Genomic DNA, 22,568 nt, shown 5'->3' on the forward strand with positions numbered 1-22,568 from the left:
CTGCTAAAGCTATATTATTTCTAGACATTTCGACACATTTGCTCTATGGTCTATACACATTACGTGGATGGTATTTTTGATTTCTTTCTATGGGATAGATACTGCCTGTTTTCTTTTCCTTGGCACCGTGGTTGCATATATGTTTTAGAAGCAAGGAAAACCCAGATCTCTTCCTTACTTAACGTAAAGAGAGGACGTTTCTGAGCAACAAAATGTTATGAATTTTTGATGTGGTTTTGCAGAACCTCCAACTTTTTGCACTGACTGTCTATGTTACTGTTTTGGGTGGCTGACATATAGGCATAGACAGTTATCCTGGGGTCATGAAGGAGGTCAGCTAGGAGGGCTGGCTCAGGGTTGGTCCCAGTGTTGGAAGGCTCGACTGACTGGATTCAGTTTCGATGGGGGTTGGACTCTGCTGACAGTGAATTTGGGGCAGGAAGATGAGGCTAGGGGTGCAGGAAAGCTGAGACATCTTCTGTGGGCTTTATGGGATAAAAAAAGGCAAGGGCTGCTGGATGTCATGGTGGCCCTTCATAAATGCTCTAAGGTATTAGAACGTTGACCTATATTTCCTCGCTTTGAGATCAGAACAGACGGAGTCTGGAAGAAAAAGGAAAGGCTCAGGTAGGACCCAAATGCAGACTGCACACAGCAAAAGATTTATTAAAGAACAAGGTTTACTAGTAGTTATAGACAGTCAGGCAGGCAGGCAGACAAGCAGGAAGGCAAGTTCAGGGTGACAAAAACTCAAAGGAAAAAATTGCATTAGGCAAAACAGGAACAAAGAAACCTGGCATATGACGACTAGGAATGAACTGGCAAAGGAATTGGTCTAGATCAATATGTATAGTGAGTTACTGATGAAGGGATCAGGTGACAAAGCCAAAAGCCTGATGACTGCAGGTCTGATGAGGGAGGTGACAACAGAATTTGGAAGTCTGGTAGGAATGTCTGAGGGCCTCAGGTGAAGAGCTCGTCAGGTCGGGTGGGTATGAAGAAATCACATGTCCTGGGAGAAGTGGCTGAAGGGACTGAGAGGAAACTACTACAGTGATAAAAAATAATATCAAAAATATGAAGACAACAAAATAACATGAAATTACTTAAAAATAAGCCAAGTAACAGGTTATGAAGTTATAGCATGCATAACATTTTGCTTTCCATTTTCTTTTTCTTCCACTTTTTTGTAGTGTAAAAACAACAGAGCAAATGTTGCCATGTAAAAACAAAGTATTTCTGCACTGAATACCACTGAGGCAGAGAAGCAGTGAGTTCTGTGCTTTGTCTCAAGGACGGACAAGTAACCTTGAGACATTCAGTTGTTGGATAAAGAAAAAAAAAACATCTCAGTTGCAACAGTGGATAAAGACAAATAACATATTTGGTGGCAATGAGACAGAGCAAGCGAAAGCATGACTCCAAAAATACAATTAAAACATATAGTCACACACAAATTCAGTCCTTCCACTCTGAGATAAACTGTACTGTATTAGGGAATCCAAACTGTTTGTGTGTGCATGTGGACCTGATGATTACTACTGAGCCTCAGTTCAAAGTCAACCTCAATCACTTTGAGGAATGATGATGATAATAATGGCATGAGGAGCTAGCTGACCCTGGGGATGACGGACTTTCAAACTCTTCTCATTAAGTCTGAAGTTGAGTCTGTACACTGTTGGCACAATCTAAAACAGCTTGAACATTGTAAGTGATGTCATTGTGGAAAAAAATGCAGGTTTTCTAATGCCGTGCACTTTGCCTCGATCTATGCCACTGAACTTAAGATCTGCAGAAGTCTGTCAGGGCCGATTTGCCTTCAATGAGCAGTTGCTTGCAAGGTGGTGGACATGACGTTCGGAAGTGTTGGGAATGTCTGGTACAACCTGAAGCCTACACCTGATTAGGTCACTGGTCTAATCCTGGTGGGAAGGTCTGTGCGGCTTTAGACTCCAGCAGTGTGTCTGAGTACATGCACGAGGTCTTCAAGGTGTTGCTCAGTGCAAATCAGTAAATCAGTAAATCCTGATCATCCAGCCACATTATGAAGACTCCTGCTTCTCTAACTGTGCTGCGTTCGGCCGATGACCGTTGTGTCGTCTACAAACTCACTAAGTGCAGTCATTGGTGTAGAGGGAGAAATATAGTGGGGAGAGGACGCATCCCTGGGGAACGCCAGTGCTAATTATCAGGGTGCTGGATCGATGTTTCCCAGCCTCACCTGCTGCGTGAAGGATTTCAGGGATGATGGGGTTCTACGCCAATCTGAAGTCAATGAACAGGTAAAGCCAATCAAACCTGCACCGGTGCAAATTGGAATTATCATGTTAAAATATCGCTTATTTGTTATGAACCACCTGCAGGATGGCTGCATGCATGTGCTGATGGCTGGTGTCAAACAGTCAATACCCCTGTGAGGTCTCCATGGAGATGAATCCCCTCAACCATTCACGCAACGGTTGTTGCAAATTAAAGGTGTAATGGCCTTCCTAGTGCCATTTAACTTGTGCCATCAACTTGTATAAAAAATGTCCCTTCTGCTTGACTATCACTGATTTATGTTGTTTATAATGCAAATTATGCAATAAATACTGCAATCACTCACTCGCCCTCTAAGTCAGCATCAATATCTTTATTCTCAATCAGATGTGTCAGTTTAATGCTTCACCAGTGACTGTGACATATTATCGTGTAAATGGAAACATGGAACCACAGGGCCGTGACCTCCAAACCATGGTTCACTAGAGTTCACATTCACATAGTAAGTATGAAGGCCACTTTCTGTTTGGATCAGATATGCTGCTTAAAATCCAGGTGATAGGTAGATACAGTCTCAGAAGCATAAGCAACTAGTCTTTATTGTGTTGTTTAACCAGCATCCAACATGCTGGGAGGAACTCATCACACTTGCAGCAGAGATGGAGGTCTTTGGATTACATGTTGCAACTTCTGCTTGGAAAAGAAGACAAGTCTCTCATTTATTCTACCGATCACGTGATGCAATACAAACCTGCAGGGAAGCTGACGTCACCTTTGTCCTTGATACACGAGCGATCTCTCAGAAGTTAACTGTAAGCGAGAAAGAAAAAGGAAACGCAGAGAAACTGACCCGTGGGATGTTTGCAAATGTGCTCATGAATCACATCTTTAAGTTTAGACAAGCCCTCTGGAGCTGCTGAAAGCTCCTGCCTCACCAGCCCTCCTTCCATCTCTTTCCATCTCTTTCACACTTGCACTTATCCTCTGCATACCTGCCACTCTCACACAGCAGCTTACACAAGCTGTTGACAGACTTGTGAGGAATCAATCAAAAATGGTGTGCTGGCTTCTATTGCTACAGCTCAACCGAGATTACAAACACACCATGTTTATAGATGTTTTAGGCCAGTTTACATTAGTAAGAGCAACTGTAGCACTTTACTCCTCAATTCACTTCAGATTGAATAAATGTCTGTCTTCACAGGCATCAGCAAAGAGATACAGTTGGCAGATATTTGTTGTGGGTGTGCAGGATCTGTCAACCTCAACATGTTGGAGCTTATGAAGCTCCTGAATCCATCAATTCCTGCAGAATCTGGTGATATATCATCCAACAAATTCTGCACGATTTCTTTGGCAGTCAGGAATACAGCCAATATTACTGTTCTTTTGATGGCTCTGTCAAAGTTATGGCAGAAAACACATGAGGGCTAGAAAGTCTAGAAAGCCTCCCCTGAAACAAATAACCTGTAGCTCGTGATTCTATTTTATCTCGGTCATGTCGATTTGCCCTGTACAACATCAGACCCTACCTGTCAGAGCATGCAACACAACTCCTGGTACAGGCTCTCGTAATATCATGCATTGACTACTGCAACTCCCTACTTGCAGCCCTTCCTGCATGCACATTCAAACATCTGCAGATGATCCAGAACACAGCAACGCGATTGGTCTTCAATCAACCCAAAACGGCACAGGTCACTCCACTGCTCATATCCCTCCACTGGCTCCCAGTCGCATCAAATTAAAAACCCTGTTTCTCGCTTACAAAACAGCAACCAAAACGGCTCCTGCCTACCTGAGCGCCCTCATCCAGCCCACTATGCTCTGCCAATGAAAGGTGCCTGGTACTCCCATCACAACGTGAACCACACCCTGGTACAATCTACCAAAAGGGATAGTAACGTAAAAGACAACAATTAAACAGCACAGGGTTAATGTTTGTTGTTTAACAGGGCCAAATAAGAGATATCTCCTGTGGCCCTGAAGTGTGAAACACTACAGCAAATCACAAAACATGCCAGCATTTCAGAAAACACGCTGTAGTGTTTGCTGTGATGTGCACTTCAGGGCCACTGTAGATTTCAGTGCTAAAATGTAGTATAACAGTAGCACAATAAAAGATAAATACCAAAGTCAGTGACGTGACTCTGTAACATCTGTTGGCTAACAACGTCTACTATCCTTGCTAGCTTTAGCCACCATGAGCTAATGGTCACACCAGACCAAGTAGCTAACACTGTCGTAGCAAAAGTACGCTTTTTAATTTGTGAATTTAGCTTTAATTAGAACAAGTTTTTTCATTTTTTAGAAGTCACATTGTCACATTGATTAATGTTGACCAAAAATACTTCAACATTCTGTAAGCCCTAGATCATGTGTTTTCTAATAAACAACGTAGATATTCAAAGCTTTGTACTTTTCAACGAGGGAGATGGGGCAGGAGTTGTTTTAGGAGCTTGTAGCAGTGAATTAGATTTATTTAGGAAGCTCAGGCTGACACCTGCTAGATTGCCTGATTATTCACTATTATGCGTACAGACAGAATCTAGATTAGAGCCATAACACATCTGTCAGATCACAAACTGTTCTGTTAGTCGAGGAGGAGATGGGTGACAGCGTTAATCAGGCAAACTGTGGAGGGAGAATTTTATATTCTGCACATGAATCTGACGACTGCGTGTCCAGGATTTCAAGAGGAGGTGTTGTAGCCGGATGATACATGAAGGACAAACTGGACTTAAAAAAAGATATTAGTGGGAGGAAGACAGTAAAGCACAGCATGTGTCAGGCATTTCATTTCCTTCTGGTCAAACAGAAGTCATGCTTTTCATTTGGCAGCTCAAACTCTGCTTATACAATATGCAGATATGACATATAAATATCAACAAAACAGGGAATGTGTTGACAGACATTTTATGGTTAAACTTAATGGTCATTTATCAAAGTTTATGTACATTCACATAAAGACAAACATCAAATAAATATCTTCATATCAAAAAAGAGACACTTCATGTTCTTAAAATTCAATGATACATTTTCATTGACTTGATTAACATGTGACAAATGTGTAAAATAAGATAAATACACTTTAATATCATAATAATCCCTTTATGTGTGACACCTGAGAATGTTATTGACTGAACTAAAATCTGACATTCACAATGAGAAGTGCATTAATCAGTTGCAGCTGTTAGTAAGGCACAAACTGTTTACCTCCCCATCTTAAGACATGATTTCATACTTGTATAGTGGCACAGCAAGACTGTGAAATTCCCTTTGGTTGAGTGTGCATACTGTCAAATAAGGCACAGAAATAAGACTGCATACAGAAATATGGCTTCTTAATAAGTATGTACCCTAAATATACCCTACAAACAGTTAAGAACGTAAAATATGCAACTCTTTTATATTCTCGTCTTTTCTGTCTTCCTGTGTCCTTCAATGTGTCTGTAAAAAAGCCTGCAAAACATACATATACACAAAAAGTACCCTGATATTGTCACAAAAACTAGTCAGAAAGCTCTGAATCGGAGAACACGTGCATGTACAGTTGAGACGGATGCTTTAAAACAAACATGGAGGGATGAAAGAGAGGTACAGAAGCCAATGGTTTACTGTACAGGCAGCAGCTGGACAGACATCATACTGCAGAGTCCCCCAGGGCCAGACCAGCGCATCATATCTCCTGTGTACCCCTAGGAATTTTATTGTCCCGAGGTGAGGTTTTTCTTTAAAGCTGCTCCAGATAAGATAACCTGTCTGCTCTGGAAAAGCTAGAGGCTAATCGCTCTCTCTGGTCACTGCACACCACCAGGGAGATACGCAAGAACACAGAGGAACGTGCTTCTCTCTGATGTCTGGCAGAATAATCCCTTCAGCTCTTGTAACCTACAGCATTTGCTTATGATCCAGTGAAGTGTTGTGGTGTGTGTGCGTGTGTGAGTAAACATCTTACTTCCTCCCTACGTCTGGCCTGTAAATCCCACTTATGGACGTACACACACTTCATGCTTAGAAAGCTTTAAAGTACATTATGATCATGCTGGCTGTCCTCTAACTAAGAGGTTACAGCTGAAATCTTTACATGCAAGTCAGCCAAAAGCATGAATGAATCTTCCTCAAAATCTATAACATTTAAGAAAATACCGATGCTGATCTATGGATCATAAAAAGGTTCAAACAAGCCAATGACTGTATACATAGATGGACAACATGTCTCCATCTACTCTCATTATACGGAATTGATACCAAAATAGCCCCGTGGCGTGTATTTTGATTTCATAGTTTGACTCATGTCCCATCTGTTAACATGGAGGAGGCAGGCTTCATGACCTATACTGCAGCCAGTCAGCAGGGGGCACTCAAAACATTTGGCTTCACTTTTAGGGAGCTGTAATGTCGTCCATCTTTTTATATTGGTTTGTGTCCGAAACCGCATACTATCATACTAATCATACGAACCGTGACGTAAAATTGAGTATGTCATGCGTTCCCATCTCATAGTATGCAATTTTGTGTATGCGAGAAATGCCCGGATATATACTAGATCGGCCCGGATGTTTGAGTATGAGACGGGAGCTCACTGGTTGCACTCAACCGCCCCAAAATGCATTGCGGTTCTTCAGCTTCTACTATGGCGGAGATGGACCGGGGATCAGTACATACTGTTTGAGTATGTAGGAGGCTGTACGTTAGTATGTGGTTTCGGACACAGCCACAGTCTATGCTTCAAGCCCACACTTTCCTCCTTCCTGTCCAGTTTGATTGGCTGCAGTTGCATAATCCAGTTGGTTTATAATCCCCAGTTTTGAATTTGTTTGGCTATATATAAAACATTTTAAAAGTAAACCAAGATGAGAAGTGTCCGGGTGTGTGAGGCACTGAATTTCTCGGACTTCCACAGAGTTTAGCAGCCCAGTAAGTTGAATAAGCTGGACAATTGCTGGACTGGGTAATACATTAACAATACAGAAGTGAACAGTTCACTAAACCAGTAAGAGTCCTCTAACGGAGCTGCCCAACAGCGCACAGTGTAAAACATGACCATGGTTATATTAGATGTATGTGCCATGAGTCTAAAGAAAGACCCACTGATTACAGGTTCTGTGACTATCACAACTGTAACATTATAGTAACACACAAACTTACAGAATTGATCTCAATGCAACATAAGGCTTTCAGTGTGGAGTAATGGCAGTTCTAAAAAAGGCCAAATGGCAAATCTCTAAATGGGAAGGCACAAACATGTTAAATTATATAACAATACAAAAATAAATGGAGAGTATAATAAATAAGTCATTCTTATCCTGCTATGTACAGTACTTACACCTGATTAATGTACACTATACACACATGAGAGTAAAGGAGGTCATGTGAGGGACGGGTCTCAGCTCATAATTGTCTGTAGCACCAACGATGAAGGACACTTGGACACGCCGAGCACCTGCAGGTATCACATCATTTCCACGGTAACAGGCAGACTGGAGCCAGACGCTGGTGTACATTTAGCACAGTAGCCTCCACACACTCCTGACACTCTGCTGCCATCCTGTGGACACAAGAGCAATAACATACGGATCATACAGATGCTGAATAAGAGAGAACATTTTATCAGGTGCTCACAAGAAGCTTTTTGGTTTTTGGAGCGTTTTCCCCAGTCACTGATCTAATCTGAGTAAAACAGGTGTTACTTTGAAGGATCTGTAATAAAAAAGGCCTTGACAGTAAAGGAATTGCTTCTGCAACTTCCAAGTAGTTTGAGAATGACATCATTTAAAAAGGTATTTGCAGCAGGGTTGTTTTTGTGGCTCTGAAATTAGTTTTTCCTTTCATAAACACACAAAGCCTGAGGCCCATCGTGCAGGTTGTCATCAGGTGTTATTTGAGTAATCACTCTCAACAACCACCTAATTTAATCTCCAGCACTTCACAAGCATCAATTACACTTAGCATAATGGTTGGTTTCATCCAAACATCCAGAAACAAAAAGGAAATTGCAGCAGGCAAGTGCAGCACAAGGACTATCCCATGACATGAAAGCCACAGAGTGGAGTGAATAGTTTGTCTGATCTCTTCTGGAGTGTTTGCTCCGACCCACTGTCACAACCTGGCTTTATTTAAAGTGCCTGGAGTGCCCAGAGCGGCCCGGCTGCGTATGAATATCAGACTGTGAAGACTTTTTGGCATCACAAGTGCCTCCTGTTTTCGCCTCGCCAAAAAGCCCTCTCCAGCGGGATCTCCATTTCAAAAGAGTGGAGGGTGGAGGTGGGGGGCACTTGAGAGAGCAGCTGCCCAATAAGGGTCCTTCTCAGTCTATGAGGAGAGGTGGAGATGGGAATACAGAACACACTTTGGACTTGAGACACTTGGGGATTTAGTATAAGAGGCAGCAAACAGATTAGAGAAGATGGGGGCTGTAGAATAACAAGACTAGGTAAACATAGTAAATGACTGTGTAGCTTATGATCAGTGTGCAAAATGTGACAGGTAATAAGCATAACTATATTCCATAAGTATTTCCACTCTTTTAGATATCTGTGAAAAATGCTGTTGATGTCTCGGACAGAGGTGGGGCTGAGGTATTATGTGTGATTGTGTGTGGATTAACCCCTATAGCCATAGTTATCTTTGAGAGACGTGCCTATACTGTGCATCATCGTCCAATGGTGTAACTTCATGTAAATGTCATTATGTGCTATTATACTGCCAATACCTGTGATTTTTGTACATTAGCCACTGCATAGTTGCCCTGAGAGATCCACGAGGCATCCTCAGCCACCTTAAAACCTGTTCCTGAGAGGTTGATCCTGAACCGGCCCTTTAAGAAGAGAGAAGACAAAGAGAGAGAGAAAGAGAATATAAATCATTTATCACACAGAAATGTCAAATTTCAAGATGCATTCACATTTAACAAACTCTCACCATGTATTTGATAAAGAGACTTTAAGTGTCACTGCCATTTCAAGGCGGGATTATTACGCCTCTGTTACGTCTTCTATGTAAAATGCATGGAGGTGGAATGGTGGGGCGAAGTCGCTCCGCCTCTGAGCATCGGAGGTAGTAACAAAGGCGAAACAGCGCCAATGTAAATGGTGTAGCCGACAGGGCGGAACAGCGCCGTGTGTGTGTATGTAAAGCATGTGCTGTTTGTTTACACCTCATGCACGTTTTGCTTCTGCAATGCCAGAAAGCTTTGTCTGTTCTAAAGTATTTTCTGTCAATGAACTCATGAGGACATTTAAAAAAAGACAGTTATATTATTTTGTTCTGCTTTTCCTGCTATGAGAAGTCAGCTGTGAAATAGGACACTGTCTCCTACTGTCATATAATGAACAGATGTTGTTGTTCTCACCTGTGGACAACGGGCTCCACTGTAGCAGTCTCCAGCTGTAGCAAAGGGAACACTCTTGCCTTCACGGGTGAAAGCAAACTGCCAATCTGTAGCTGAATCAAGAGATAAACCAACATGCTGAGGACAGCGTAACAAATGTTCTTGGAACTTGTAATTAGTAGTTGTAATTTGTTGCTCCAGGACCTCAGATGAACTTTTATAATGACAGCTTGCATCCGACATAATGACCAAGATTTGTGTCATTGAAATGCTCTTAATATAGCCTTTCTTTTAGGGTCAGCCTAATATCAGTATAATTTCATCTACTTAGTTTAATTTTAACCCCCTGAAGGCTTGTAATTGTGTGTTATTTAAATGAACCTTCAGGACATCTTGAGCCCATTAACCCTCTTGAGCACCGACATAATTAAATGGCAAAGGAAGTTCTTATTTCAGGGTTAACACCGGCACAGGATGCTGATTTGTATTTGTGCGTTTATTTGTGTGTTTATCACATCTTTGCCTGTGTGTGAGCCACTCACTGATGATGTTCATATTGCTGAGGTCCAGGCGGACTTTGGAGAAGGTGGTTGTGCCAGCTGCGGTGTAGTCTCTCCGACAGTCACAATCCTCTCTTCTTGAGCCATTGGCTGGACACTGGGTGGGGTCGTTGAGCCTGGGAAAAACACACAACCACACATACACACACACACACAAGATACCTGAGCTCAACTTTACACTTCCATGGTATTTATTCTTTTACAGACAAAAACACTGCCAGGAGTCGGCTGGATTTTGTAATGAGCAGGCGGCTCTCATTGTTATCCAGTTAGCTGTTTACCTGAAGGCAAAGATCTCTGAGAAATTCTCCCCTTCTCCAGTTGTCAAGGAAATGTACTCCTGTGGAGTCTCTGTCTGCATTCCTGCACAGTAGACCTGAGGAGAGGAAGGCAGAGGAGGAGGAAAAGAGTGGAAAGGGGTTGAATTGATAGGTGTATTGCAGAAAAAACGATAATATTGGTGGTGAGAAGAAGGGGCAAAGTATAAGATGGCAATTACAAGACCACATATAGAAGCTAATGCATAAATTTGCCCTGACCAATACACACAATCCCTAAATAATTAATTCTAAAGATGTCAAAAGTTTCCTCTGACAGTGTTATGAAATGTGGTGCATCTATGTTTGCTCCACTTTGCTAATCCGGAACAGATCGTCTGCAGGAGCCATATTCGTCAACAGAGCTGTCAATCATCATTTTTACAGCATCAAATAACTAAAAAAACACTTGGACGTAAATCAGCATGATAAGAACTAACTATAATGAGAGAAACCATGTGTTAGGAAATGTATTATATGTGTATTTTGATTTTATAGTTTGACTCATGTCCCATCTGTTAACATGGAGGAGGCGGGCTTTATGACCTATACTGCAGCCAGTCAGCAGGGGGTGCTCGAAATGTTTTGGCTTCACTTTTATGGAGCTGTCATGTCATCCATACATACAGTCTATGGTAAAAGCAGATACAAGCTTACAGTAATAACCAACTTACTTCAGCACAGATATCACTCACAGATAACCCCTTTAAAAAAGCACTATGTTGCCATGCCCTTGGTTAAAGATGAAAGGCAACATTTGTCCTATTTTTAGTCACAGAGCCTCCACAATCCAGAGAAAGCTGCTGTTTCGACAGGGCAAGAGTTTGAAAGCCATAAGAGCTGTAAACCTGTGAACTGGGAACAAGATGGATGCACAGACAAAGCATGAAGGTGGCCCGTCGCTTCACGGAAGTCAAATGGATAAATAAGAATTGCAGGCCTGTGTGGTTGTATAAAAGACTTAGTACATCTGCAGACTTAATGCGTTCAGAGACGGATATCGAGCCACGAAATGGACCCTAAACATCCAAGAAGCTCCTGAAGGAACATTAAATTGTCCAAAACAGTACACTCCACTGCTTCATCCACTGCTTGAACAGCTACCATTTGTACACATTTGACCTCCAGTGGATTATGCCCTTGCACTTAAGATTGTTGGAACCACACACAGAGGCAGACTCTGTAGTAAATTGGACCTACCAACAGATAGGCTTGCAGGCACCATAGTTCTGGTAATGGATGACTCACCTCTTTTGTGAAAGGAGGTGCTTTACTACCCGCTGAGAGAGAACCTGAGGCAACACTAATGCATTCGTGTATACAGGGGGCTCTGCTTGTTAGACTGCGTTAGGGGAATGCCATGCCTTTTGGGACCGGATCTCTGAACAGAACACGGAAGACGCCTCTCGGACAGCAATAAAAAAGGGGCAGCAGTGTCTCCTTGCTGCTGGAGCCCCTCTCCAATCATTCCCACAGCTACCAGGAGTTTTTTTTCTTCCTCATAGGTGCTGAGCAAATATGGAGGCCTGGTTGGAGGCCCTTGCTCCAAGCTGAATGATGGGGATTGTGACCAGCTGGTTGAAGCTTCACGTACTAGGGCCAAGGACTCGCAACAGGGGCTGCCCGTTTAGAAGGAGGCAGTTGAACTGCAGGGTTGCAACGCTCGCTGGAAGTTTGGGCTCCACATAAGGTCTAGGAATTATGTTACTCAGAGCTAAAAATCTACTTTTTCCTCAGCTTAAACTTTGACTAAATGGTGTTGATTGACTGTCCAAACAAATCCTCAGAAGAAACAGGCTCATCCAAGTAAATGGCTCTGTCTCTGAGAGTCAGTCACTGGTGTCTCTGTGCCACAACTATAGTTACAAGGGCCGAGAGAGAGGACATCACAGGGGAACAAGCTAAGGATGTAATCTGTGACCATTCTGACCTCATTCAGAAAAACATTGATGGCTTCTGAGCCAGTGGAGGAGAAGGCCACTCAATCTCTTGTCTCTCAGCCACATGATAGCACAGTGAGACGACTCATTTGGTTCATCCTTCGATTAAGTGTCTAAGCCACGTCTGACACATCAACATAAACACTGTTATTCCAGCGTTGAGCTGGCTAGTGTTCTTGGAGGGCTCCTGCTCCATCTTGGCTAACCCCTAACCAAACTCAATTATGTCAGCCAAGTTACCAGCGGGGGACTTAGACCAACAGCTTCTTGCTGTTTGATTCAGACAAAGTTAGGTCCCTCATCGTGGAGAGTAGAGGTCCTTCCTTGTGATGATGACACTTTGTCCACAAATGTGAACCGCCTCTCTCAGGTTGATTGCTGGAGCTGGACACTACACATGACCCTATCCTGACCCTATACCAATGCCTAGAAAGATGAAAAGTGCCTTGTGCTGTTCCTTGTCTTGCAAAGAGAAGCCACACCCCTGAGCATAGGAGTGAACAGAAATCTTCTTCGTATGTTTTAGCTTGGTGCTCATTCCGAAACGCAAGTGAACAATACAAATTCAAATATAGTGCTCTGCATGCAGCCACAGTGTTAGCAGTGACTAGTTCCAACAGGCTGTTGAGCTAACTACAAGCTGGCTAAATGAAAACAAAGCTTACTAGCTGTAGTAAGTCCCTTTCCATAACATTATCAGACTCTTTAAATAGCTATATAAGCCTGTTAGCGTTACTAACAATCGGGCACATTTACTCCCAAGGATTTTGTTGCAGCCATTGAAGCCCAATTATGGGCTGCAAGCTCAAAGGATCAACTGAAGTTATGACATAACTTTTTGTACCTTTTACTCATTAAGACCCAAAATTATGTAAGAAATATGGCAGATGGTTTAAAATAACATTGCATTGTGCGCATGTGATGTAAGATCATGTCATTTTACCTTGATTGCTTTTCCTTGAATATTGAGAACATGTTCACCGTCATGGAGGGGGCCGTTCATGCTCTGGACATCTTGACAGCTAGAAGGCAAGTTGCCTTGGAGACAAAAAAGATATAGACGTAAGCAGGTATATAGTGGTGTAGTATTGAAAGATTTAACACAGGACAGCCACTCACACAAAGCCTGTATACACACACACGAGCAGACATGCACACAAACATTTCAGGAGTTAAGTGAAGCGTGGCAAATTCCTGCAACGAATCAGAGAAAACGAAAAGTCACCCATTCTTTGAAGTCCCATCCTACTGCAGGGAAGTAAATACACTGTACAGTGAGTCTTTGATGTTTGCTTCAGATCACAAATATTTCCTTGACGGCCAATTCCCTGGAAGACCGGATCAAGCCAAGCCATACCTAATACTAGAATCTGGGATGCATTCAGTTTGTGCGTAACCCTGGCAGCCTTGACCTTTTTGAAAAGAGCAGCAGTATTGAGGCAGTGTACTCACAGCTTGGATTTCTGCAGATTTGTCTGGCCTCTGGCATGGCATCCAGAGAACACTTATTGCTTTGCTGGCCATCCGCTGACACACACTGCACTGTCCTCTCCATCACTCCTTTACCACAGCTGGCTGAACACTGGAGGGGAGGAAGAGAAGCACAAAAGTGTGAAAAGAAAACTTGGGGATGACAGGCAGCAGGTTTTAAATTCTAAGTCTCCCATCAGAAAAGTACAATGTACATTTACATTTCTATTCGTCAATTTATTACTGCAAACTTATTACAGTATATAGCCATGACAAGTGCTATGACTGTACAACATTTAGAACCGAGGAATCGCTCACCACTCCCCAGATTCCAACCCTCCATTCCTGTGGAGGCGGGCATGGGTCCAAATTACAAGGCATGTAGCTCTCAGGGGGGGTCCCTGGACAGTTGGACAAAGACTGATGGCCGTACTCATAGTTGTCATTCTCCACATGCACCTCGCTGCAGGAGATCAGACGCTGACGGTAGCCCTGGCCACAGCTGGATGAGCACTGCAAGAGAGAATAAATCACCGGCATGAAATAACAACAGAGTCGCACACAGGAAACATGGGTGATTTCTATCATTTCCGCATCACTGGATTTAAAGATGGTGATTCACATGAATGGCCTATTTGGAAAGTGAAGTATTGCCTTTACAGAGAAAACGACTTTTTAACAATTTGTCTTTCAAAGCTTAGAGTGGGACTACTTCATTTAAATGGCACACAGCTTGCTTGCCGCTCACCTCAGTCCATTCTCCTGTGATCCAGATGAACTCACAGGCCTGAGTGTTACAGCTCTCCATGTCCGGAGGTCTGATCTGATTCACACAGTAGATCTCATGTACCTCCTGCTGGTTGTGGTCTACACACTGCAGGGCTCGCTGTCGGTGGCCCTCACCACATGACTTGCTGCACTGTAGTGAAGACAAGACAAGGATTACAAATCATCTATGAGTGGTAAAGGTAAAGTATGTTTTTCTGTTTTATTTAATTATATGAAAAGGCACTGACACTGCCAACTCCTGAGGAGATTTTACACAACTTCTAACTCCTGAAACTGTTTACACTCTATGCCAACAATGTGTCTGATGAAAGGTCAGCGCCAAAATTCACTAACAGTAAACGACTGCCTTAAATCTTAGCATCCAGACTGTCCCTCAAAAGACATCATGGAGTCAGTGCTTAAACAAATTAATTAGCGTTACAGAATTGCATGTCCATCCTTTCAAACCAACACTGACCATGATCATATATCAAGCAAATACTTACAAGATGAGACAGTGCTTTGTTAGCTAACCAACATACTGTTTGTCTATGAATTAAACAGACAAAATAGATGTTGTAAATATGGATAAGGTGAAGCAAGCTGTTTACTTTTCTTCAAGTGTTTATGCTAAACTAAGCTAGCCATCTCATGAAGCTTTATATTTAACAAACAAACATCTGTTCTCATCCTAATCTCTACAAGAACGCGAGTAAGCACATTAAACAAAAAGGACTGTTTCTTGTTTATGTTTTAATTGTATTTCTGTAAAATGAAAGACTTTAGATGAAGCACTTTCCTTGACTGCAAGTTCAAAGTCACAGAACCATCTGGGCCTGGATTTCTTACTACATCTATGTACTTAACTATTACGACATTCAAGCACACAAGACATAATTTAAGCACATTACATCTAAGCAAGCGCGCAGAGAGCCTTCCACTTGCGTCAGAAACACTCTGTGGTGCTACGCATGCAGCTGGACTTCATCAGTCTTATTATGTTGAACACTGTCAAACAACTGAAATACCTGGAACAGCTAATGTGAGCTGTGCTGCTGCACTACGCAGGAATAAAACTGACCCCGCTTAACCGATGCCTGCGTATCAGTATGTTTGGGAAAAACAGATAGTAGACGAATTTATAAGCCAAAATGTTTGATTCTATCAAGTGAGTTAGGCCTTTAGAAACGAGCTGTGTGTGTGAAGAAGTTAAATATAGTTGTGATCCATCCTCTTTTTATTGAGTCAACGGGTGTGTATTAAACGTTGGGGAATTTTAACCCCTGCCAGGTGAACTGTTGTAATTACCTCCAGCTGTTAATTGGGACACCCAGGCAGGGAGCTCCAAAAAACTTCTCCAGAATAATTAGACTCTCCTTTCTGAGAAGACATGTCGTGCTGCTCACTGACCCAGATTCAACATAATTTTAACACAGTGAGGAACCTCCTGCTGCAGCTGCCTGTTCTAATCATCCCAACGCTTTACAAGGATGTTTAGCCTCTAGCCTATAGAAAATTACTGGATCTTACTCAGCAGGAATGTACCCATTAAATAAAGCCGAAATGTGACCGCAGGCTGAGAACATTGAGAGTTCTCAGAATTGGAGAAGGTAACTGATAATAGTTTTCATATACTTAAAGAATAAGGTTCATTAATGAACAAAACGAAGATAATAAAATAATGTATAATATACAATAATGTAACTTCTGAGTAACATAGATATTCCTGACTTTATAAGGAAACAATAGGTTATTTGGTAGTTTAAGTGAAAGAACAAAGCTAATCTGCTTTATTGGGACTTGAGTCTAGTTCGATTTGACTGTCATGCGTCACTTTACTAACGCTTCTCAAAAAAAAAAGCCAATAAGCCAATCAGCATTAAGTTCATCCATTTTACTCCGATGCTCCGGCTTTGATGAGAAAAAAAAGCTTATCATCTGACTTCCATCAGGGCCACGCAGCAGCGCCTCGCCTGCTCTCCTCCCCTCTGGCTCCCGACTGAGGCAGCCACTCATACTTCACCAAATATGACAGACAAAAAAAATCATCCTTTGCCGGTTGGAGACAGAGTTGTGTCAGCACACTGGGCTTTTCTCAGCTTACCGTCTGCCAGTTTCCTTCTCTCCACCGGTACCGAGAGGGACAGTCAGCGACCCGGCAGCTCTGGCTGGACGCCGGTCTGGACCGCTGGGAGCAGCCGCTCTCCTGCAGGCTCCGTCGGCCTCCAACTTGGCAGAACACCTCCCGTCGCTGGATGCCGTCTCCACACGATGCTGAACACTGAAAGACGGAAAGGTAAGAGCTTTGAAAACGTTTATTCAACCTTTGTTACTCCGTAAAAGTTAACTGTTTCACATATCAACAATCAGATATTCTGTAACTATTTTGAAACTATCGCGATTCGAACAAAACATCGGAATTTCTGTAGCCTAATTATAACTTATATGTATGGGATATGTTATAATATCGTATATGGTATGAAGAGAGACGATATCAAAAAATAATGTATGTTTAATTTTAGTTTTTTTAGGCTTTTGACTTTTCTTATGAAGTGTGCCATTTTGTCTCTTTTTGTCTTATAGATATTTTTTAAACTCATAGCAATTCTGCTCACATTCTTTGTCAATATGGTCGATATTTAATATGTTAATAACTATAGACTGATTTATATATATTTTCACCTCTCTTTTAACGGCACAAGGCATTTCAGCTGTAATTTGGTTATAAATGCATTACACACAGGACTTGGCGTATTATTGAGTAAATGTATGTTTAACTTATTATAATCATCCATGTTCATAATAAAGTTATATGGTTCGAATGAACACTGATGTTTTTTCCTACAGAAATGTGAAGAATTTCAAGTTGGAGCCTGGGAAGTCGATGGTTTTGTTAAAATGTGTCGCGGCTACAGCAGAAGTGCTTTAATGAAAGCCTTTCTTTTCTGCTGTAGCTAATGCAGAACACATTTCTACTGCAAACAGAAAGAATAAGAGCGGGATGAAGAATCTGTTTTGTTTTTTGCCAACTATGAACAGCCTTTAACCCAGATAACTGAAACAATCACACGATACAAACAAGGCTATAGTATTTTTTTTTACTTTGTTTCCAAGCTTTTGGAGCTGATATTTAACCAAACTAATTTTTCTTTTTTCAGACAGGTGATGAATCAGAACAACCTACACTGCACTCATGTTAATGTGATGCCATACATAATAATAATGTAGATACATAATAATTCATATAGCCTTGAAACAAAGGTTATTTTTGTAATACATTAAGATGAAGAATCTCTGAAACAATGTTTGTCAAATGAGTGTCTGTACGTGTATGTGCATATATAAGGAATCAGACCTCCATCATAACTGCTCTTATTTTTGTAGGTAAAGGCAGCAGGAACTGATAAATGTATTCAGATGATCCAGCTGAGGCGACGTCAGATAATTGGATGGGTTACAGAGTTTCAGCAGCTTAAGATTTCTACATGAATCTTTATACATAACAGTCTGTTACAGATGTATAAACATATCCATGCACATATGGCGCAACCTTACATATTCACTGATTTTTATGTCTAGTGCCATTTGCTAAGTTGAACAACTTTGCAGCCTGTTGCACCATGGGTAATCATGCTGTACTTGTCTAAGAGCCTCGCGTGTAATATCATTCTCTCCTGGCATGTGTCCTGCTTCACAGCTGTTTAGAGCAGACGCACATCCTCTCCGAGGTATGGAGCACAGATGTGACTCTGTGCTCTGTGGGGTGAATTCAGAGAAAGAGGACTCGAGAAAAAAAAAGGGAAAAAGACAGACAGAGAGAGGAAAGGGAGGGAAATAAAAAGAACCAGACAGGCTCTAAAAATGCACGTTGCATGTATGTCTGGCAAGGTGACGCTGGGCGATTGTCTCTTTTGTGGGGCATTAAAAGAAAAGCCAAAGGAGCAACGAAGAGAGGGAGGATAAGAGGGACAGAGGAGGGAAAAGTGAATAAAAATGACGGAGGTAGAATTATGCAGGCTTGACTTAATATCAGTTGATCACAAATTAAAGGGACGGGTGCACTTCACTCCTGCTGTCCTACTTTATGTACTATGCTGTGTTATAACCACCACGTGATGTGTTAAGCACGCTGTCTTAGTTATCGGCCAGGCATGGTGCGTAAATACAGTCAGGTTTAGCTGCAGATGTTTTCACACGTACGCACATAGTTGCAAGCAAGCTGGTAAGAGTTTACAGGGAGAGAGAGAAAGAATGCCCACATGTTTGGCAGCGTGAGAGCAAGAGTTGTAGAGGAGTGTTTCAGAGCAGGGTCAAAAAGTCCAACCTCTTCCCAGTTGCCAGTCTTCCACTTGGGACATCGTCCTCCCCGGCAGCGCCTCTGCTTGCTGGGTTTGGGGGACAGGGGCTGACAGTTTTCCTCAGAGACTGGACGGCCGGACCCGGTAACACAGCTCACCTTACGGGACTTGAACCCTCTTCCACAGGAGGCCGAGCACTGCAAGACGTCAAAGGAAAGAACGGGTTAAATAAAAGTCAAAAGGTATGTTTCATGTTAAACTGTAGAGCACTGCAAAAAAAGCCTGTTTTTTTATGCTTGGCTGTATTTAAATCAAACAGCATGATTGGAATTCAAAATGCACATGATTTTTTGAATGTCAGCTTTAATTAAAATCAGGTTACGCATTCATTGAACACGCTTTTTTTGTGGATCTTTTCATACTGGGAAAAAAAAGTTACACGTGGGTAGCTAGTCCAATGGCAGAGCATGCATGATCAACCCGGCAGCAGTTTGTTTTACCTCCGGGTTCACCAAGTTACCGAAAGTCTAACTCAATGTGACAGGCTGACAGACACACACACACACACACACACACAGCAGCATTACAGGAGGGAGTGGAGAGGGGGCTGGCCTGTGCTTGGATAATCAAAGGGGGCGTTGCATGTGCGGATGGATGGGAAGCGACAGACACAGAGTTGAACGAGTGCGCGGCCCAGCGTGTGGTGCTGTCCTGACCAGCAAGGGACCGTACTGGACAGAAACGCGCTGCGACCTCTCACCCCATTCAAGAGGGAGGACGGGGGCAGGAGGGCTCATGAAATACTTATTCCAGTTCAGAATTGATTTGTTATATTTTTGTATTGTTTTACTACAGTTCGTCATTTCAGTTATCCATTTATTCAATCATTAAAGACAAAAAGACGATTCAGTTTTGTTTGTTTGCAGAAGAATAAAGATAGCATTGAGTGCTTCTTGTGTGAACATTGATGTGATTCAGTTTTAATAAAAATGACTTTCACTGTGTTGCTCTTGTGTCTGAATCTTTCCAGTTAAGGTCCAGTTGTGCCGTTTCTCCACAGTTTTACTTATTTAAAGTGTTTTCCTGCTGTTGTTGAAATGTCCTCAGAAATCCTTGAGAATCCGTGCTAATGGGTCACATTAAAGCACCATGTGTTTTAGAAGAACATAAACCCCGCCCCCCATGCAGGGTTCATTAGCTTTGCCCACAAGTCCTCTGAGGTTCTGTAATTATCCTGAGTAGTTCACTGATACAAACTTCAGCGCTCACACACACTGGAATGTAATATCTCCTCATACATCAGATGATAAATGTGCAATATGAACGACTGTATTTGCAGCAGTTTTTTTATGTAGGATGTAGGAGGGGGTAGTTGGTAGTACAATTCTTGGATCTTGCTTTCCACATGTTGAAGTGTCCTTGGGCAACACATCGGACATAGTGGATCCAGATGGGCAGGCCAGTGCAATGTAGCTGCTCTGATGCCGTTGGTGGAAATTGGTAAAAGTCCTTTAACGGTGGACGAAAAAAAGCTCATGTATGTAGGTGCAGTCCATTTTTTATAATGCCACATGGAATTCAAACCGTCGGTCGCCAGTCGGATTTTTTTTAACAGACCTTTTTTAAATTACATAAGCCCCTTACACATAGCCAGTTCAAAGCGGGATTATTACGCCTCTGTTACGTTTCGTCTTCTATGTAAAACACACAGAGGCGGAATGGTGGAGCGAAGTCGTTACGCCTCTGAGCCCGCATCGGTAGTAACACAGGTGTAACGGTGTCTGTGTAAACAGCGGAGCCGGCTAGGCGGGACAGGTGTTTGTGTACACCTCGCTCACAAATTTGCTTCCACAAATTCCGCTTGGTCCAATGTAAAATGGCAAAGGCGGCATGATGGCGGAGCGCTGTGGTGGAACTTCAGTGTAAAAAGGGCTTTAAAATTATACAATTTAAGGTACAAAAATCCAAAGAGGCAAAGCCTAAGTCAGCGCCATTGGAAATGACACCGCCCTATACGACGCTTTTCAATGTCAGCATAGTGTTTGGGAATCCTGGTTTTGTTTCGCCCAACCACCCCCCTCCCCTACCCCCCATCACCGATCACAGCAATTTCCCAGAAGTCTGTCTGTGCTGATGGGACGAACCGGGAAGGGGCCCCTCCCCAGATCAAACATGACCCCTGACCCACCAGTACACCACTGCATTGTCTAGCTGATGGCCCCCCTCATTCACGGCACTGTCAATGGCCCCAACATTGGTCCATTGCATCAACCCGCATTAGAGCAGAGTAGAGGGGCCTGACAGGAAGGGGCAAAGGGCGCTGGCTACTTCAGAGCGTAGCACGCGTCACCAGGCCTCGGAGAAAATGCCACGGTAGGCATTAAGAGTGAGTGAGCACAGTAAATGAAATGTGAGGTATACTGAGCCGGTGTCACACGGGACAAAGATTTACCTTGATGTAAAGAGCTTTGAACTCCTGACACGGACAATAAAAGCACGATCGCTCAAAGAGGTCAGCGGAGGCCCTGACCACATAAAATAACAAGGATATTGCTCAGTGATTTGTGCGTTTTCATTCAGGAAAAACAGCCTGTTGGAAAGACTGGCAGGGAAGACGGCTTTATAGGCTCTATGCCGAGTCTCTCTTTTAAAATCTTTAGGCGGAAAAACACTAAATAATATAGGAGACTTCCCAAACACACTGTAATTACAATAAAGCTTTAGTTGGTAATCTGAAGTTAGATGGTTAGCAGGGGGACTACAGGGTTGTTGCTGTAATTAATGTTGTTAAGAGTTTGGTACTTCCTTCAGTTAACTCTGTTTCTGCCTTTTTTGAGTTTTTTGCAATTAATGGGTGTTTTAATTTTTTTCCCCCCATTTTTTTTTGTTTTCTTTCCAATTTTAAGTATATTTTTTGTACAAACTGCTCCTCAGTACAGATTCTTCCTTTATTTCCTAACTTAATATCTAGGTGCTTTGTATCTGAAAACATGTACTGTACCGTTGCACCAGTAGTACAATAAGGATACTTTGAAGGATAACATTGTACACTGCAGGCCGTTCTCATCTACAGCATTACCAGAATGTTTCGTTCAAATAATGCAAAAAGCCTTTGATAGTACCTCTACTTCACTTTAATCGTAACCTTTTCTGGAAATGAACAGAAATCCAACAAATTCATAAAAAATTAAATATTGACATAACATTATAATGAAGTAACAATAAATACAAGTAATTACATAAATGTACAGAAATCTTCTTGAAACACAGACTAATACTGCCATTTGTGAATAAGAGACATACAATATACTTATTTCAAGAGCCTGTTGGTATTGTGTTTGAGCTGTACTGCTATTTGAACCAAGAGGTTGACCGTAAGGAGTCAAACTGCTAAGACTAATAGGAAAGGATGAAGAAGTATGGAATGTGCTGAGGTAATACTGTGCTTTACTTTCACTGATTCAACCTAGATTTGAATACACGCTGCCTTACAATCACACACGTGGGAGTCATTATGACTGATAGTTCTCATTAGTAAATGATGTGTGGTATAAAATGTACTCACTGCTGTGTTAACAGGCCCTTAAAATAAGGTTTGATGTCAGAACAGACATTTATGACCA

The 22,568-nt window shown here is 42.2% G+C and overlaps 1 protein-coding gene across 1 annotated transcript in view; it reads right to left on the reverse strand.

The window, feature by feature from the left end:
- Nucleotides 1–7,714: 7,714 nt before the first annotated feature.
- Nucleotides 7,715–22,568, reverse strand: part of adamts9 (ADAM metallopeptidase with thrombospondin type 1 motif, 9) — a 42,045-nt gene continuing 27,191 nt past the window's right edge. Inside the window, exons 29-39 of the mRNA XM_069677685.1 lie at nt 18,972–19,142; nt 16,752–16,928; nt 14,628–14,798; nt 14,198–14,392; nt 13,862–13,991; nt 13,353–13,447; nt 10,434–10,528; nt 10,135–10,268; nt 9,614–9,705; nt 8,975–9,079; nt 7,715–7,810 (exon numbers count right to left, since the gene is read on the reverse strand). Coding sequence (XP_069533786.1) covers nt 7,715–7,810; nt 8,975–9,079; nt 9,614–9,705; nt 10,135–10,268; nt 10,434–10,528; nt 13,353–13,447; nt 13,862–13,991; nt 14,198–14,392; nt 14,628–14,798; nt 16,752–16,928; nt 18,972–19,142 — 1,461 coding nt within the window. The remainder of the gene's footprint in view (nt 7,811–8,974; nt 9,080–9,613; nt 9,706–10,134; nt 10,269–10,433; nt 10,529–13,352; nt 13,448–13,861; nt 13,992–14,197; nt 14,393–14,627; nt 14,799–16,751; nt 16,929–18,971; nt 19,143–22,568) is intronic.

The sequence above is a fragment of the Semicossyphus pulcher genome, unplaced genomic scaffold (assembly GCF_022749685.1).
Source record: "Semicossyphus pulcher isolate SPU_LCO1_2020_fin unplaced genomic scaffold, fSemPul1.0.p SCAF_3, whole genome shotgun sequence".
Classification (NCBI taxonomy): Eukaryota; Metazoa; Chordata; class Actinopteri; order Labriformes; family Labridae; genus Semicossyphus; species Semicossyphus pulcher.